Source organism: Mus musculus, chromosome 12 (genome assembly GCF_000001635.26).
Source record: "Mus musculus strain C57BL/6J chromosome 12, GRCm38.p6 C57BL/6J".
Classification (NCBI taxonomy): domain Eukaryota; kingdom Metazoa; phylum Chordata; class Mammalia; order Rodentia; family Muridae; genus Mus; species Mus musculus.
In genome coordinates, this window is record NC_000078.6 from 84,795,569 (window position 1) to 84,814,890 (window position 19,322).

Consider the following 19,322-nt stretch of genomic DNA (forward strand, 5'->3'; position numbering starts at 1 on the left):
CAGGAAATGAAGGCTGAGCATCATTCTTGAGATTGGCATGGACCCGCCTCGAAGCTAAGTGCAGACTGGAGGGTGGAGGTTGGCAAAGCTCTGCTTTTCTTCTAGCTGACAGGCACAGGGTCTCAGGACTCAGCTGAGACCCCAGGCAGCAAGGCTGAGTCTGGGTACTAACAGGACAGGCATGAGAGAGAGGGGCTAAGGAGAGGGAGGGACAGCAGGAGGAGAAGCTTTGCCCAAGGAACCAAGTACAGGGTTCTTCACTACTGACTTGCCTGTCAGGGATTCCAGCATCCAGGGGAAGAACCGAGGGAGAGGTCAGACCACAGGGGCTAAACCCTGGGACACAACCACAGGAGAACAATACACTCTTCTGGCACAAATATCAAAATGTCTGGCCACCAGGTTGGCCAAGCTGAAGGAAGCAGGAGGATTTATCCTCTTAAATTGACAATTATTCTCTGGGAGAAAGTCCAGCAGCTCAAGGGAGTCAAGAGGGACTACTGTACAGAAGCAAGACCTCTTCAGCACCTATGGAAGTAACACAAGAGACAGGCCATAGGAAACAAGCAAGCTTCCTGCAAAAGGACCAAAGACAGCAGGGAACAGTGCAGAGCAGAGCAGAGCAGAGTAAGAGGTCTGAGGCTCAGGGTAAAAAGGAGGACGAGGGATGGTCTGGTCTGCAGAAGTCAGGAGTCATCATAACTGACTGTCCTAGGGACAAGGGCTTATCCCTGAGGGTCTTGGAAGAGGAGATTATATCCTCAGGTGGTTATTGTGGTGGGTGGCTGCAAAGACACAGCTTCCATGGTAATAAGACCCATCTCTGGAGAGAGCCCTAGCTGAGTTGTCAGGACACTAAGCTGAACGAAAGGTTTCCAGACCTCCAACTTTGGCCACCCAGGAGACAGTCAGCATCAAGCCTGCTGCTCCTGCCTGAGGTATCTGAAGGAAGATGGGTAAAGATGGAACACAGAAGTGGTCTTCCTTCCAGGGATGTGAGACTTAAAAAATGGAAAAGGGTGGATTGAGGCAAGAATCCTTCTAATGCCACACTGATTTTTTTTTAAAATAGTTTTAGGATATCAGCCAAGGTAGGACAATTGCACCTGCCAAGAGAAAGGGACCTTGAGTCTGTCCTATCTACACTGTGTCGGGAACACTTGCAGAGAGTGTTTGTAGCACTAGATGCTGGGCATTTAGATGTGGGACTCACTAATGTTCAGAGTATAGCCTACCTCTTCATTTTGGGGTGTTTTACTTCCTGGTCCCTTGTGTTTGAGTGATACTGTGGTGATAGCCAATAAGGTATGAAGGATATGATGTGCACAGCTCATGAACCAAAGCGTTTTGATGCATGCCAGCCTCAAGTATCTTCTTTCTTTCTTTCATGGGGACTAGGCACATCCCAGACACTGGTTATGAACGGTTTAGTCTAGCCAGTAAGGAAGCATGGATTTAGAGTTCTCACTGACTCTTGATAGACACCTGGCACTGATGAGCTAGAAGCTTGACTGTGTTCTCTATAACTAATTTCAGGGTTGTTTATTAGTGAAGCACAACCCAATGCAAGTTGTTATGTTACTTCCAGCTTTCTTCTTGGATGAGAGCCCCAGGGAACAACAACAGTAACGTTAATATGTGAGGCATTTTGTCAGTGAAGAAAGAGAGCGGTCAGAAGACCAGGCTAGCTCCCCTCAGTCTTCACCTGAAGTAGGGAAGGCCTTTCCCTTCCTAGAGTGGACAGAACTGAGCCATTAGACAAGCCGATCAAAGGAGGCAGAGGAAAAATTCTGGATGGAGTGAATTCCATCACCAGATAATTCATGGGAGCTAAACTGGAGATTCTTCTGTCTAGCCCAGAGTTTGGATTTTAACTTAATAATATGGTATGTTTTGGTAGAGTCCAATATTCTGGTTGGTTTGGGGAATATTTATTGCTGTATTTCCAGCCCATGGCTAGTATACAGCTGGCACCCAACAAATGTTTGCTGACCAAAAGATGAAATACTGTGCCTAAAATAATACACATAACCCTCTTAGTAGAAGGCTGCTAAAGAGACCGCCAAAGGGATCCAAGGAATGGTCGCACCAGGGATTAATTTGTGAGTCTACCATCCATACTCTGGGAGGATTCCCAAGCCTCTCTCCAGGGATCCGTCTCTGCGTGGGGAACTGTGAGGGCACCCATCTGTGTTCCTGGTAAGTGTACAAAATGGGACTGGGACTGGGAGGCCAGAAGTTCAGGGGGCCTTGGGTGAGAGTTGGGGACAGCTAAGGCCCTGGTGGTGTAATGGAGAATCTGTTCTCTGTCCATGGGAACCCAGAGTCCTGGGTGTGACAGAGATGCCATGGAGACTGATGCATAGGCCACTGTCCAGACCTCACAGTCTCTCACCAGAGACCTCAGGCTTCAGTGAAGAGAGAGAGTAGCTGCTTCGTTGGAGAAAGAAGAAAGGGAGAGGAAATTGACTGGGCTCCCGGAGAGACGGGCAGGGTCTGTGGTTACTGATGGAAACCTGGAGAAGCGTACAAACTACATCACTCTTTCAACAGTCCCGGAGTGTCTGCCCAGGGCCAAGAACTCAGCCTGACCTCGCAGATGCCGTGTCTGTCTAGAACCTTTCTTCCGGATGGGACGGAGCCACCCAGAGTAGGACAGGGATGTGGAGGAGTCTGGATACGATAGAGGGCCTTACAGTGTGCTTGAGCTGGTCTTGAGCATCAGCCCTCTGAGATGAGTGTGGCAATTTCCATTTCCAAACATGAAACACTAACACAGCGCAGGCCTGTCTGCACTGGAGCCTGTGCCTGCCCTTAACACAGACGGCTTCGTGAAAATCCAATCTTTTCAATGTTCTGGCATTTCCTGGTTCATTTCCTTTAGTTTTGCTTTTCTTTTTTAGTAAGTCCTGATGTTAAGTGCATAGCCCCGGGATGCCCAAAGAGGCTCTCTTACCAAGCACTTGGCGCGGCCAGCTGGCACATAGGATGTTCCTATCAAGTGCTGGGCTCACTCTGCATTCTCTTGGAAATACCAGGCTGTCCTGTTTCTATTAGCCAGATAAGGACAAGGGATGGGGTGCAGCTTTGATCATGTATATCTGAGTTTTAAGCAGAAGGGCACTAAGAGGAGAGCCCTGAGGGAAGGTGACGCTCCAGGGGTGAGGACAGTTTGTCCCATACCTATAGTTACACTTCTATACTACTACTTTACTTAGATCTCCTGGGGACCCACACTTCATTTCCATGGTGAAAGGTCTTTCCTTTACAAGGTTCACAGCTCACACATTACTTCTGGGACCCTCTGAAACCAGGCAAGACAGATGTCAGAGCTGATAGGATTGTAGCAGATTCAAACCTGTCTGTGAGGAGACTCATTAGCAGTGTCCTAGCCCATCTTTTAGCTGTGTATGTGAAAGGGGAGATATATTTGTTGATCCATTCACTCATCAACCAGAGTTTGTTGGGTTGCCTAACGACATGGTCCATCCTCAGGGAACTTCTATATTAACAAGTGTTAGCAAGAGGGTTAAAGATGCCAGAGACATCAGCGCTTCCTATGAGACTCAAAGAGAGCACATTTTTAGGACGATGAGGCAGAGGTGTGCAAAGATGTTCATTCCTGTAGTGTCATATAGATTCGTATTTCTCTACCACGAGGGCAGAGAGGATGCCAACATATCACCCAAAAGACAGAGGGCTCAGGGATTCATAGATATGGCTCTGCCCGTAGGCGTTGGCTTAGAATCAAGAGACTAGGCGGAGGGCAGATAGAAGGGGAGTTGGTGGAGGTAGCTCCTTACCTTGACAGTGTCCTTTCCTGACCATGATGTAGCCCCGATCACACTCGCAGTGGTACGAGCCCTCCGTGTTGCTGCATCGCCCACCACTGCACACCCCGGGCTGCTCACACTCATCGATATCTGCAAACACATAGATAGGATGGTCCTGAGTCAAAGCCAGCCCTGGGGGGTGTGGGGGGTGTCCTTAAACATCCTTTCTGGAGGCCATGGACAAAGCTGTTTAGGCAAGGAAGACACATTTGCTGCAGTCCAATTGCTTGAAGGGATTCCTAGGTCATCTCTTAGACTGGTCAGACTCTGGGGCCCCTTTTGAGTTCTTTTCTCCCAGGGCTGGCTACTTCTAGGGTCCACGGGGGCCCTTGTAGCTTTCTCCTCCAGATGTAAGAGCTGGGCTTGAGGTCAGGCATCAATCCTTACAGTGTGATCCAAGGGGGGCAGAAGTTCCCCCCTGCCCTAGCACTAGTACAGTAGATACTGGGTCTACCACTAAGATTCCTCTTAAGGATGGACCTTCTTAGACAGGGAGCACTGCAGGCACCCAGGGATCTGTAAAGCATGGCTTATATCATTATCTGAGTACACTGATACCCCACAATGGCTCTAAAGCCCGATCTTGGTCAGTCACCCTTCCCCCCATATATCCCCTTCCTTGGCTCCTTGCTGTCTCCAGTCCTACTAGGAATTTGGCTCACAAACCTGGTCCCATCCCTGCTGTATTTGCCCACGCTCATTGGTAACATCTTTTTTGTTGTTGTTTTGGTTTTGGTTTTGTTTTTCAAGTCAGAGTTTCTCTGTAGCCCTGGCTGTCCTGGAACTCAGGTCTGTAGACCAGACAGTCCTCGAACTCATAGAAACTCACCTGCCTCTGCCTACAAAGTGCTGGGATTAAATGCGTTCACTACCACCACTCAGCCCTTGGTATAATCTTAGCTCTGGTCGATTCCCACGAGTTCAGCTTCCAGATCTTTGTTCACACACAAGCTTCTTGCTGGGAGTTTCTGTCCCTTCCTGAGGACCAGCAAATTCCTAGTCCTGGTTCAGACCATGCCTCAGTGTACCTACCAGCTTTGCTCTATGACTACTCCCTGGCTCCACCATCAAAGCCATAATGACCCCTCTCTAGCACAGGTTCAAACACTTCACAGTGTCCTTGTACAGACTGAATGAAGGCAAAGAGAGGAACAAAGTGCCTGGCTGGCAGCCAACACAGAAGGAATGTTCACTAGCATCGCTCCAGCATAAACCTTCCCCTAGAACCCAGTGTGCTCCCATGGCTGCAATCCTTCCTATTTCATTCCAGTTCTCAGTGGAGTCTCTGGCAGAGCTGCCACAAGCACCGTCCTCGGCCCCAGTGGAGATCCTGACCTTCAGAATAGGCAGACCCAAGAACCTTCCTGGGAACAACTCTCCCAGGAGTTCAGAAACAGCTGTGCGAGCTCCAGGAAGCTCTACTGCCAACAGAGGGGAAAGGAGAAGGAACTCCTGGGCAGAGAGAAAAGCTGATGGGAATAACATGGCTGAAGCTAGAAACACTGCCTAATAAACAGATGGCACTGGGAAAAGCGATTTGTAGAGAAAAGTGGAAATGGAGACATGGGTTCTTGATACCCATGCAAAGATGGACCAGCTGGATAAAGCACTCTGGAAAGGTAACATCAGATGTAATGCGCAACATCCTTGTGACATAATAAAACTACAAGGCATGAAAAATAAAGCTAAAGGAGGCCAGCGATGGCTCAGCGGGCAAGAGTTTGCCACCCAGGCCTGGAAACCTGAGTTTGATTGCCAGAACCCACCTGAGGATGGAGGGGAGAACCCACTCCACTAGGTTGTCCTGACCTCCACATGGACAGACAGCCTTACACACGTAAAACAGATACAATGTAACAGAATACACAAGCTGCACTGTAAAAGCTACATGAAAAAGGAACAGCCACACTGGAAAACTAGCAAAAAGATAGGAGTAGGTAAGCAATTCACAGATGAGGAAGCCCCAAGGCCAAAGTGCAAAGAGATACACTTTCTAGAGGGTATGTAATTATGCAAGCTCTTACTTAAATTTTTAATAGATAATTTATACTTCTACCTAAATTAACTTAAAACTTGTAATAATTTACAATCATTAATTTATACATATGACTCAATGATATATTAAAGTAATGAAACACTGTTTCCTGAAACTGGCAAAATTTAGGAAGTGGATGCAAAATTGGATTAGGTTCTTCAAGTGACGGCCAATCCCCGGTGGTAGAAGCACTTCGGCTAACCTCAGGTTCCTCCCGTCTACAGCTGTCGCGGGTGGCCGAGACCTCTGGACACCAGGCTGGCACAGGACAGAGCCTTTTGTCTGGGCCTGGCAATACCATTCCCTGTAGCAGCTGTAATTTACCCAGGGCCAGCTCCCAGAGAGCAGTGCCTCTGGCCACAGCACCTACGGCAGCTTGCTGAAGCCTGGAAAGCCCCTGTCCCTTGCTTTTCCCTTGGCTCTGTCACACTGCTGTCTGAGTCACCTCCTCCCTGACAGCCAGACGACAGAACCATCTACCCTTAACAAACTTGGCACTAGAGCCACTTCACGGACTGGCCTCGCCTACTGCCTTTTCTGCTAACAAGCCCAGACTCCAGTCACCCTGATGGTATTATTCCCAGGGCAGGCGATACTGGCCTATGCAGAAATGGTTGCCTTCCCCTGGACTACCTCCTCCCTCCATTCCTGCTGCTGCTCGAAGAGGATCATGGGAAGCAAACCATGCCCCAGAATGGGCGTGACATTGCGTCTGTGTCCAGTGCCAGCTGTAGATAGGTGTAATGTTATGGGCATTTCAACTCACCTTTTGAAGCTTCATCTGGCAAAGCGAAAGGTAGGAATGAGATCCGCAGGGGTTGGAATGGTATATAGCAAAGCGCAGAGAGTGGCTCTTGGTTTAAGTGCTCACTAAATGGGAGCTGTTCATATTCTACCCCAGCTCAAGTACCTGTTCACGGAAACATTCCCAAATTCTCTGCTATGTCAGTTGCTTTTTCGTCTAGTCCCCGCACGGTCGCTACTCTTGCTCATTCAGTTGACTGTCGTCAGAGCTCAGCACAGAGCCAGGTACCTGGCCACTCAGTCAGAGCCCGCGTACCTACTGAGTACTCGTGACGGGGTTCCCTCACGTTCCTGTTAGGTTGGGCTTCTCTATCTCCCTTCCTCACAGAATGAAATGAGTGGGCTTGGATGACTTTGGATTCTGAAAGCCAGATCCTTGGAATCAGATGTTGAGGAGACTCAAAGAAAGGGTTCATTGCTCCATGGCCACACATGGAACCATGGTCAAGCAGCAGACTAGCTCCAGAAGTGTGAGCCCCAAACACAGGTAGTGCAGTTCTCAAGTGAGAACTTCCCAGCTGCCTCTGAGCCCCCAGGCGCTGTGTGGTAGATGCTTCCTCATTTCTTCGTGAACTTACTCATAAACAGTGTACAGGAACATTCTATGCTACAAAAGGGGTTGCACAGCGTGCTGGCTAGTTTGTCAACTTAACATAAGCTGAAGTCATCAGAGAGGAGGGAAGCCTCAGTTGAGAAAAACCCCCTCTGTAATCAGGCTGTAAGCAAGACTGTAAGGCAGGGCATTTCTTAATTGGTGATTGATGGGGAGGGGCTAACTATTGTGGGTGGTGCCATCTCTGGGCTGGTGGTCCTGGGTTCTATAAGAAAGCAGATTAAGCGAACCATGAAGACCAGTTCAGTAAGCAGGCCTCCTCTGTGGCCTCTGCATCTGCCCCTGCCTTCGGGTTCCTGCCCTATTTGAGTTCCTGTCTTGGATTCCATCAAAGGACTGTGATTCAGGATATGTGAAGCCTCTAGTGGGGCCAGTTTGGAGGCAGAAGTCCCCAGAGAAAGTCCCCTTTCCTCCACAAGTTCCTTTGGGTCATGGTGTTTCATCACAGCAATAGTAACCCTAACTAAGACACCCAGGAAGCATGCTTACCAAGAGTTGCCTCTCTGTGGCCAGACCTTCCCAGGAAAGATAAAAACCTGCAGGTATCTCCACCGTTGGGCATCAGAACTCTTCTCCCACATGCACACATGTCCCCTGGTCTGCTGAGGGTCCCCATAGGTGACCCTCATTCCCCAAAAGGAAAGCTTCCTTGTCACCAGAGTCCTGGCCTTCGGTCCCCATCATCAGCCTACTCTTGGCCCTAGCCACAAATCCTTGAGGCCTTTTCAAACATTGCTATTTTCTGGATCCTTCTTTCTCATAGTCTCAACTTCCTTCCAGATCAAGGCCAGAGCTCTGTCTCTTTCCCCGAGGCTCTGGTACTCCTCAGTGTGAACACTGTGCATGCCTGGTTCCTCTTCCACCCACACTGTAGGGCCTAGGCAAGAGGTGTTCTCCTCTGCCCACTCCAGGCCTAAGGTGGGTGTCGCTCACCTTGGCACTCCTGTGTGTCTCTGAGGGTGACTAGTGTGTAGCCAGGATAGCAGAGGCAGGAGTAGGAGCCCACACTGTTGACACAGCGCCCTCTTCCTTCACAGGGGTTCCTCATACACTCGTTGTCATCTGACCAGAAGGAAGCAGGGAAGGAGGTCACCAAGGCCAGTGTGCCTTTCTCTGGGGACTTTTGCCTCCAAACTGCCCCCACTAGAGCATGGTGCTGTGTGGCATAGAAGAGGTGAGGGAGCAGAGAAGGCAGAGACAGAGATGAAAGTCTCCAAGGCTGACAGCCACAGGCCAACCTGCTGGGTCCTTGGTGATGAGCAGTGCCTCTTCCCTGCTCATTGTCCCTTCCCCTCAGCGACCCCACAACCACTTCCTTTCTCCTTCACAGCCTGGCATGTCCTAAGTTGATGCCTAGTTAGTTGTGTCCACAGAGAGTGTTCTAAGCTAACCAACCATAGCATACGACTTGGATCTTGTGTAGCCTGGACTCGTGACTGCATCCCCACACTCTGTTCCTATTTGCTCCCACCATTCAGCAGGCCCAGGGCACCCAGTAAATACCAGTACAGTAGTCTTGGCTGGGGTGTAGCTGGTAGCCAGGGCTGCAGACACATCTGTATCCATTTGGGAGGCTCACACAGGTCCCAGGGCCACAGATGTTGGAGGCTCCAGCAAAACATGGATCAAAGTCTGTGGAGATGGAGCAAGTAGAGGTTACAGCAGAGTGGAGCATGCTCAAAGGCAGTGGAGCAGGGTGAGGAAGCAGGGTTAGGCTCAGTTGCCTCGGAAGCCCACTAGAAGCCCACATACCCTTAGTAGGCCCTCTCATGCCAACTGATAAAATAGCCTCATAAGACTGGTGGGACCTGTGCCTGGTCTTTGAGCCCATTTGATTACAACCTCCGGATAGAGACCTGATGGCTTTAGTAACCCATATTCCCTACAAATGATCTCCTTACCCTCACCCTCAACCTAAATGTGGGCATAGCTCTTACCCAAAGAACTCTTGCCCATCTTCCCATAGACTGGCTGACAGATCTAGTGACTAGGTTACACAGATTGAAGAAGCTAGCTTATCTGTCTTGTACCTCTAATATTAAGGAAGTACTTAACATTTATCATAAGTGAATGAATGAATGAATGAATGAATGAATGAATGAATGAATGAACAAACCAATAAGAGAACACTGCTTTCATCTGTGTCCAGCATGTTGTATTGTTATTCTACGGGCACATACCTAGGGCTCCCTTCCCTGCCCCACCACTCTGAGAGAAACCAAAAGCATCTACAGAGCAGGTCAGAAGTGGCCCAGGTTGGTACACAGAGGGTCTTTACAGCATTGCTAATCTGCGCTGAGCAGGATGCCCCCAGTGGCCTGTGTACAAGGTCACCTTCTCCCTAGCCTGGTTCTAAGTTTGTGCTAGCAGTCTCCAGCCAGTTCCAAGTGTCCACTCAGTGAGGTTGGAAGATGGCAGGGTAGATTCCGGATCAGACAAAAGACTGAAGACTGCTGCTGGTGGTTCTGTCAACTGCACAGCTGAGGGCCACTGCAGGGGCCGGGGCAGCCTGGCTTCACTGTACTGTGGCTCCTCCTCCAGGAATATTTCAGCTGTCAGTCTTAGCACTCCTTAGCTGAGCCACATGTACTCAGCCCTTCCTGCCCACTTGGAAGGGGATGCTCCCTGGAGTCTCAGAGGACTTACTCTGCATCCTGGGCAAAGTCAGTGGAGAACTCTTGGGAAAGCCACGCCCCCCACCCCACCTACAGCAGGCTGCAGGCTTTTTCCTCTCACTGGAGGAAAGCCAAAGAACTCAAGCACCCTCCACTCCTACTCAAGGTGACCCTCTAGCTAAGAGCACAGCCCTAGAGAGGGCAGGCGAGAGAGCACACATGTGCGCGGAGAGCAACGGCAACAATACCATACAGTAGTAGCCTTGCTTCTCCTGCCTCAGACAATGAGCCTTTGTGGAAGGCACATTCCATAGCCAGGTGTGTTTGCCAGGGATCTCCCTCACACCGCTGCCCTTCATCGCTATGGCTGACTAGAGGGAGTCAGATACCAGCTCTGGACACTTAAGACAACCTTGTGCAATATAACTCTGTCCCTTCCCCATGGGCAGGTGGAGCACTGCCAGGGTCCTCAGTGATTCAACCCCCTCTCACCTCGCCTCCTACTCTATGAACTCCCCATTCTTCAAGAAGTCCCCTGTCTCCCTAAGATACTCCAGAAAGATCCATGGCTTCCCTGGAGTCCTCTGAGAAGGGCCATCCCCCAAAAGGGTATTAGTGCCCAGGCAGGGCCCTTGTCTTTACTAGGTCGGCTTTGTGCCCTCTGTGAGAGCAAGCCAGAGCCACAGCTAGCTCAGAGTTGCTGGTGACTATTTATCTGGTTGAGGAAGCAAGAAGGAAATTTCACTCCCAGACCTGCCCTGGACTTTGGTTCTGGGCAATCACATCTCCCAGAATTGGGGACAAAGAGCCTCCAAGGGCTGCTGCAGCTACCTGGGGGGCTGTGTGTCACCAAGACATCACTGGAGGGAATCACTTGCTCTTCTGCTGGACTCTCTGGAATGCCCTGTCCAGGCAAGGATGGTGCTGGTCTTCCAGTGGCATCCCCTGGAGAGGACAGAGGGGAGGAGGCAGAGTCCATTGGCTGGCAGTGGCCCCTCAATGTTCCCCGATGGTCAGACTCCCAGAACCGAAAGTGTCACCTAGGGCTCCCACCATCTACCCTCTCTTTTGACATATCTGCTTTCCTCCCCTCATAGTAGAAGAAGTCGAGGGGTATAGAAATGGCTATGTTAAGCTTGCTGGAGGCAGAGTTGCTGCATCCCCACCCCCAATCTCCTGGTGCCTAATTGAACACTCCCTTGCTTTCATTTGTAATGCATCTTGCAGCTTACAAAATGTTGCTGCAAACACAGCACCCAGTTGCTGTGGGAGGCAGCAGGTATCATGTTCACATCACAGCAGCAGGGAAGGATCAGGACCCCTGACTCTAAGCTCAGCTCTCCTGAGAGGTCGGCTGAGGGTCAGGAGGTAGGATGAGGCCCCTGGAGGAAAGAGCCCTGAGGCCCTGCCAAGCTGCAACTTCAGCTAGCACCTCCTCTTTGCCCTGATTTCTGTGCTCAGTGGCATGAGATTAGGAAAGAGTTTGGTCGATAGGAAAATGTTTGCAAAGCATCATGGGATCTTTGACTAACCTCACAACCCCTTAGGGAATCAGGGTTCCCAGAAAGAGCGCTCACACGCCATATCACCACACTACCTCTGATTTGCACCCCACGGGTCAGTTTATGGGTAGCCATTCCATGATTAAACTAATGTCTCTTCTATTTCTTCCCCTCGGGAGCTTCTAGGAGGAGGAACTCACCTGGTACCCGGGCAGGTAGGTGGGGAGCACTGGTTGTGATCTGCACAGAAATGAAGGTTATTTGGGGGAGGGGAACTCATCTGTTATTCCTAGGATATATTTCTTCTTCACTTACCCCATCTCCTTCCTGTTCAACTCTCTCAGCAAGTGAGTTTTTGCCGCTGGCGTGTATGTCTCTAGGCATTTTCTATCCCCAATCTTAACTGATCAGCGACACTCCCTTATCAGTGACAGCGGTTAAATGCGAGTCTGGTACCAGCACAGTGTCGGCCCCGCACAGCGCACAGTGGAACATTAGCACATATCAAGGCTACGATCCTCACGTTACAGATGGAGTAGCAGATTAACTAGCTCACCCTGGGCCACAAAGCCAGTGTGTCGAAGCCAAGAGTCATAGCTACACTTGGTGTTGCTCGCCACAGCGATGGATAGAGACAGATGGGGCACAGGAAGCAAAGAGGAATGCCAGAGGACAGAATAGGGCACTGGGACATTGCTGGGACTGTGAAGACGGATAGCAGAAGCTTGGATCTGGGACAGCACTGGGTTCCTTCGTTTGTTTGTTTGCCTGCTTTTTGTTTTGTTCTCTTTTGTTTCTGAGATGGCGGTTTCTCCGCGTAGCCCTGGCTGTCCTGGGACTCACTCTGTAGACCAGGCTGGCCTCTAACTCAGAGATCTGCCTGCCTCTGCCTCCCAGGTACTGGGTTTAAAGGTGTGGGGCCCCACACTCTGTTTCAGCACACAATTCTTAAGCAGGAAAGCAAGGTTGCTGGAGAAGCCGTGCACGGAGACAGCTTAGCAGGAGATGAGCGGGGACCAGCAGACTGGAGAAGGAGAAAGCAGATTCAGTCTTCTGGAGGCGCTGGGAGATGCTCAGTCTTGGATGCCCACGGGCATCCCGGGACCAGGGAAGAGGGCCAGATGCTTTTTCCTCTGTGAAATGGTTTGAGATACTCAGAGCTATGCTTCTGCTTTCCGGTGAGCTCCTCCCAGAGGGCCTATGTTAAAAAAGCTCAGAAAACATGCCAGGTTCAGGACCAGCTCTAGCTTTCATGCACAGCGCTCAGGTTTGAGTGACAGCCAGGACTAACTACACAGTCGAACGGGTCCTGGGTTCAACTTTGTGATCTCTCCAAGTTAAAATCTGATATCGGGTCCATGCTTCTCCTCTTCTGTTCTCATGAGACTACGTCTGGAGTTTATGTCATTCTCCAGTTACCCGAACCCAGCTCCCTGGCAGGAAGGCTCACTCACCTGAACAGCCCGAGAGTCACCTGGGAAAAGAAGACAAGATGAGCTCCAGGAGGGGAGGCAGCGGCCTTTGCCCTCCATGTGGGACTGCTTCACAGTCTGCCCCCCTCGCTACGTCCCCAGCAAGATGAGCAAGACCCAGAGTGCAACTCTTTTGACCTGCCTCAGCCTGTCAACTCCCTTTTGGGACTGACCATCCCAGAAACCCAAGGCCGGAGATCCTTATGGGTAGCCCAGCTCTCCTCTCAGTTGGAGAAAGGAAGCCTCCTGCATTCCTTCCAGGTGTCCAATGACAGGAGTCCCCATTTCCCCACCCACCATCCCCATCAGACCCATAACAGACTTCCTCCCGCCTGTGGCCTTGATCATGTGGGTTACCCACCATCCTCTCTGCCCTGAGCTGTGGATTAAGAGAGAAGTTCTAGGAAAGGAATGAATTGCCTCTGACTGAACTAGTGTCCCGCACCCATAGCTGCTGAGTCCCAGATTCTTGGCAATCTCCTAGTTTTCTTGGTCCTACTTCCTTCTTGGTCTCCTGTCCTGGGTGACCTGGGCATGACCCAGTTGTTTTCTGGAACACTGATCAGAGGCCTCAAATACAAGCTCTTTCTAGCCCACACATCCTGAGCTTCAGGCAACAGAGTTGGACAGTTCTGAACCTAAGACCCAGGGCGAGGACCTGGTAAGAAAAAGAGGAACCTGAGGTGTCTCCCCCAGCTCAGAGACCTTTGTCAGGGAGGGTCTCAGCCTCAATCCAGGTGGCGGTGGCTGCCCGGAGTGGTTGCCTCTCTGCTTGCCCAGGTGGGGGTGCAGTGCTCTGCTCTGTCTGCTCCCTTAAGGGGCTAGCCAGTTCCTCTTCTTCGGCTTTCCTCATAGACAGGCGGATGTCTGAGCTCGAGTAGGTGTAGCCATGGCCAGCAGGGCAGATCTCCCTGAAGGCTTCTAAAAAAACAACAGGAGATTAACTGAGCCTTGTCATTCCTGTAAGAAACCAGGACTCCCTTCCTTCCCTCAAGGGGACAAGACATGGTGGCTGCAGAGAGTGTCCCAGGTCTGGAATCCAGAAGGTAGACTGAGCTTTCTCTGCTTGAAGGGGCCTATCCAGGCTGGGGAAGTGGTCACTGACTTTGATGGCCAGGGCTGGGCTCTCAGGGTGGGGTTACCTGTGCCAGGCAGGGGACACTGTTCACATGTGCTACCCCAGGCTTTGCCCACACGGCTGCAGCAGCATATCTGCTTGGTGATCCGATGAACCAAAGGCAGGGTGCAGGTACCAGACCCCAGTGACCGGTAGCATAGTCCCTGCTGCATGGAGACAGCCTTGTCCGCTGCAACAGACAGGGCATATGGGAAGGGGTAAGCAGGAAAGAAATACAGAAGGCCGTGGACAGAGGTGTGGTCAGCCACAGGCACGGGGATTAGCCTGGCTCGTGTCTCAGCCTGGAAGCTCAGGTGCTCACGAGAACTTGAGCAGGCATGGCAGTAGTGGAGGCTCCCACATCTCCCCATGGCGTCTACCCAACAAGGCGCTAGGTTCATGTAGGAAGTGTGAGAGCAAGCCCGGGGAATGCGGTTGTTTGTCTCTACCTTCTGCTTTCGTACTGTTTAGTAAAAAACGTCAGTTGTGTGTGCTGCAGGATGAGCACTGTGCTCTGAGATCCGCAGAAAGCCTTCCAGGGAAGACGGGATGAGCTTAGAACCAGAGGTTTGCCACAGAGCTTTGAGGACAGGGACCTTGTTTGGGTCTTCTTTGTCACTTGGAGTCCTCCATGGGTATAGTGTGTATGGCCGATTAATAATTCAAGTTGAATTGATACATGGATGCCTCACTTAATTAAACAGCTGAGTGCAGAATCTGGGGCCAGATGAGTAGCTCAGTAGTAGAGTCCTTTCCCAGCAGGCCTAAAGTCCTGGATTTCATTGCTAGCACTACAAATAGACACACAGACACATATATAGACACATAGACACACAGACACATATATAGACACACAGACACATATATAGACACACAGACACATATATAGACACACAGACACATATATAGACACAGACACACAGACACATATATAGACACACAGACACATATATAGACACACAGACACATATATAGACACACAGACACATATATAGACACACAGACACATATATAGACACACAGACACATAGACACAAGACAAAAATAAAAACCCCACTATGTCCACAAGTCCTATGGATACAAATGCAAGTGAATATTGAAAAGAAATAATCTCTTGCTTATTATCTCAGTGGAAAAAGATGCAGCCAACCAGTTGGAGAGAGTCTTACATCTTTAGAGGGATGACCACACTGTCAGAGGGCAGAGTGGGGTGAAGGAAGCAACAGTTAAAGTTGAGAAGTAATGATCCCGAGTAGTCCTGGTCATCTCAGTCAGTGATCTGCTTCCTGCCAAGCTGAGCTACACACCTCACTGGGCCCAGTTTCTCTACCTATAGAGTAATGTCAGGGACTGCAGGCACTTGGGTCTGCCTGGCACATGTGCCAACGCTGTAGAAAAGTGCTCAGGTCCTCTACAGGCACCACTCACCCCTCCCCCTCCCTTGGGACACTTCCTGACTGAAGGACTGAAGGTCATACCCCTGGTCTCAGTGATTGGGACAGGGACAGGCACTTGAAGAGGTAAGACTCACACTGCTTGGCTCATAAGGAGTGGCACTATTAGGAGGTGTGGCCTTGTTGGAGTAGGTGTGGCCTGGCTGTAGGAAGCATGTCACTGTACAGGTGAGCTTTGAGGTCTCCTATATGCTCAAGCCATGCTGAGTGTGGCAGTCTCTCCCTGCTGCCTGCAGAGCAGGATGTAGAATTCATGGCTCCTCCCCAGCACCATGTCTGCCTGCATGCTGCCATGCTTCCCACCATGATGATAATGGACTGAACCTCTGAAACTATAAGCCAGCCCCCATTAAATCTTTTCCTTTATAAGAGTTGCTATGGGCATGGTGTCTCTTTACAGCCATAGAACACTGATTAAGACGGAAGTCTTCTTCACAGGGTCATGGAGATTAAATCGAGCAAGGCACACAAGCAATGCAAGACCTCGACGAAGGTCAGGAACTAAACACACATCCATCAGTCCCTGAGCCCTGTATCCTCAGGTGCAGTCTGTGCCTTCAGTGGGCACTTCCCTTGGACTACTGTGGGGACAGGCTCTATGCCTTTGAATCCCAGGACGGACTATCAGGAAGCTGGACCAGCCTCCAGAGACGTCATTACTACGCTAGTAGGCAGGAAGTCATTGGCTTGCCTTCTCCATCTGCAGAACAAATCCCTGGAGGAAGGGGAGGGAGGAGTCCAGTGGAGGGAGAGACAATAAAGGCAGTCCCCTGCTCCTCTCCATATTCCTTTATCAGAGAGTCTTCCAGGCACTTTCACATCGGATGTTAACCAAACTCACTGATCAAGAAACCACTTTTGTTTTTTCAAGACAAGGTTTTGCTATGCAGCTTTGGCACGCCTTGAAATTACTCCAGACCAGGCTGGTCCCTGTTTCCAGAGTGCTGGGATTAAAGGCGTGCACCACTATGCCCAGCCCAATAAATGAACCTTAAGTGGCCTGGGAAAGGAAAGACTATAAGGTCCTTGGGGCCTTGATTACATATCATTGCCACCACAAACAAACCTACAGGTTCCCCCATCCTCTTCCACTCTGGGTTCTCACTGTCTCCTATCCCTAGAGATGTCAGAGCCAGATCTTTCTTCAGACCACTACCTCTGGGTGGCAGCATAGTCTGGTTCCTCCTATGGCCTTCCCAGACCCAGTAGCAGGCACTTTGTGGCCAGCCGAGTGCTCTGTGAGCTAGAGGTGACCTTGTTCCAGAGGTCTTTCGGGACTGGTTTTGTTTTGTTCTGTTCTGGTCAGACCTTCTTTCCTAAGAAAAGCCCCGTGTGGGCTGTAGTACCAGCTCTACTGTCTGGGGTGTGAGCAAGGGCCTGGCAGCCTGGGCTTCTCTCAGCTGGAAACCACAGAGGTCACTGGAAACAGAACTGCCAGGGTTTACAAGGAATGTATGTATACTATGTAACTCACTATGCAAGGTCACAACTCCTGATATGTGTGTATGCATGGTCATGGAGAAATATACAAAAAGAACCACGGAGTAATATTAAGGAGTGGGAATGGGGCAGTAATACCTCTCTCCCATAGGCAAATGAGTGCTCCTTAAAAATATCACTTAGGGACTGGAGAGATGGCTCAGTGGTTAAAAGCACTGGCTGCTCTTCCAGAGGACCAGCGTCTGAATCCCAGCACCCACATGGCAGCTGACACCTATAACTCCATTTCAGGGCATCTAATGCCTCTTCCGGCTTCTGTAGGCAGCAGGCACACAGTGCACAGACATACATGCAAGCAAAACATCCATACACATAATTAAAAAGAAAAAAAAATCACTTAGCAGCCATGGGACCTGGTTGCTAAACTTGGGCAGTAGATTAATCAGCAGCTACAGCTTACCCAGACACTTCAAAGTGGCAGCACACAGCTTCAAAGACAGTGAGACAGCAAACAGGACAGAAGTATGATCAGAGAGGAAAAACAAAACAAAAACGAGAAAATGTGAATCACAAAGAAGTTTTAGAAGAGAAGCCAGGAGTCGTAAGTGGGGCTGTAACCTCCAGTCCCAACAGGACACACGGATCAATTTTGCATGGTGGCCCAACTCCAAGCCAAAAGCAGACACTGGCTCTGGGCATGAGACCATGAGGTCTGGGGACATTTGGCTCTCTGTCTGGACTGTGCCCCTAGAGGGTGTCTCTCGCCCCAACCCCACCATCACTCACATACGCAGCGGCTCCTTGACGGATCCAGCATGAGGCCAGGCCTGCAGGTGCACAGGTAGCTGCCCCTGGTGTTCACGCACTCCGAGTCCTTGCAGAGGCCCAGGGTCAGGCACTCATTGATATCTGCAGGGTGTGGAGGAATGAATGAATGCCCATTCAACTGAGGCCGGATGGTTGGGACGGAGCTGCACACATTCAGTGTGAGAGAGTAGCCACTCGACAGTGCCAACAGAATTATTAAACAGAAAATTTTCACACCACTCCACTACCTGGCACATAGTAGCCATGTTGGCTGGAAAGCTAACCTTTATGGAGTGCCTACTGTATGCCTGATAGTCTTTGGGTATTTGAATATGACACCCCATTTAACCTTATAGGTAGTATTATCTGCTTCTTATGCCCTCATTTTATAGATGAAGAAAAGCTGCAGGAGTAACTTGCCCAGACTAACTGAGCTGTGGGTGACTCTACCCAGGGGCATGGGAATCAGGCAAACAACACTGTCTGGTTTGGAGGGTAGCAGACAGGCAGCTAATTCCCTTCTAGCTAGCTCTCTTCAAGAGCTCCTGAGCAGTTCCGAGGGGCGTATCTGCAGGGAGCTGGGAGCAAGGGGCTGGGGAGACAGCTCTGAAAGGCTGGAAAGAAGGGTAGGCTCAGCAAGTGGTTAGGAAGGTGCAAGCGGGCTGCATGACCTCCCAAGACCAGCAGAGGCTCCCATTCATCCTCACGTAAGAAAGACAAGGGCTTCTTCCTGGTGCCCACACTTCTTATGCTGCAAACGGGGAGCTCAAACCCTCATACTCTGGGCTCCAAGAGGTAGGCATTGTGGTGACAGCGCCTCTGTTGGTGACCATGATGGCTACGTCAATACTGATGTGAAGCACTTGGGAAGACCTCCTGCTTCCAGAGCAGGGTGTAATTTAGGTAGCCCAGTGCCCGGCAGAACCACCTGCTCATTCGCAGGCTTTGAGGAAGTTAGTACAAGATGAGGCCCGAATAGATGAGCACCAAGAGTATATCCTTGATAGGATGCCCCGCAGGAGCAGAAGCACCCAAGAGAGGCCGCTGACAGTTGGAGGGAGGCTGACCCACACACCTTCAGACTGTGGCCAGACATCTAAACGCAAGCCTAACTTGCCTCCCTGCACTCCAGACACTCATCACCCTCTCCAGGCAAACCCAAAGCATGACATGGTGCCCAAGACCCTCCCAGAGCCTATGGATGAGCAACTGGGTCTCATGAGACATCATCATCTCCTATGTGCTATAGACTGCTTGCCCTGTGCTCCTCGATGCTTCAGCCAGCCCAATGTAACCCTCTGCTTATCCTTCTGCCTGGGAGGTCTGCACCTGCTTCCGCTGGACGATTTATGTTCACTGGCCTAGCACTACCTCTATCTGGAAGCCTTCCTTAATCCTTTCAGCCTGGATTGGGTTTATCGGGACCCCATGCCACCCATTAAAAACCTTCTATGGTTGTATTTATTAACTAGGTTTCTGTTCTCCCGGGTCCTAGACTGGTTTGTGAGCATAACTATGTACTTAGCAACAAGTACAGGTTGGCTATAGCACACAGCTTGTGTATACAATCACACCCTAGACCTACCCTCTTGTTCTCTACCACTTCAGAGAGAGGGGGATGGTGCATGTG

At 50.5% G+C, this 19,322-nt stretch overlaps 1 protein-coding gene across 4 annotated transcripts in view; it reads right to left on the reverse strand.

Moving 5' to 3' along the window:
• Nucleotides 1–19,322, reverse strand: part of Ltbp2 (latent transforming growth factor beta binding protein 2) — a 93,347-nt gene that overhangs the window by 12,357 nt on the left and 61,668 nt on the right. For 3 of the 4 annotated variants that reach the window (XM_017314966.2, XM_006515502.4, NM_001370743.1), the window contains exons 10-18: nucleotides 17,672–17,794; nucleotides 14,017–14,181; nucleotides 13,580–13,795; nucleotides 12,857–12,876; nucleotides 11,603–11,642; nucleotides 10,732–10,845; nucleotides 8,789–8,917; nucleotides 8,219–8,347; nucleotides 3,804–3,923 (exon numbers count right to left, since the gene is read on the reverse strand). In XM_017314966.2, the coding sequence (XP_017170455.1) occupies nucleotides 3,804–3,923; nucleotides 8,219–8,347; nucleotides 8,789–8,917; nucleotides 10,732–10,845; nucleotides 11,603–11,642; nucleotides 12,857–12,876; nucleotides 13,580–13,795; nucleotides 14,017–14,181; nucleotides 17,672–17,794 (1,056 nt within the window). The remainder of the gene's footprint in view (nucleotides 1–3,803; nucleotides 3,924–8,218; nucleotides 8,348–8,788; nucleotides 8,918–10,731; nucleotides 10,846–11,602; nucleotides 11,643–12,856; nucleotides 12,877–13,579; nucleotides 13,796–14,016; nucleotides 14,182–17,671; nucleotides 17,795–19,322) is intronic. The other variant, NM_013589.4, reaches the window with a different exon arrangement.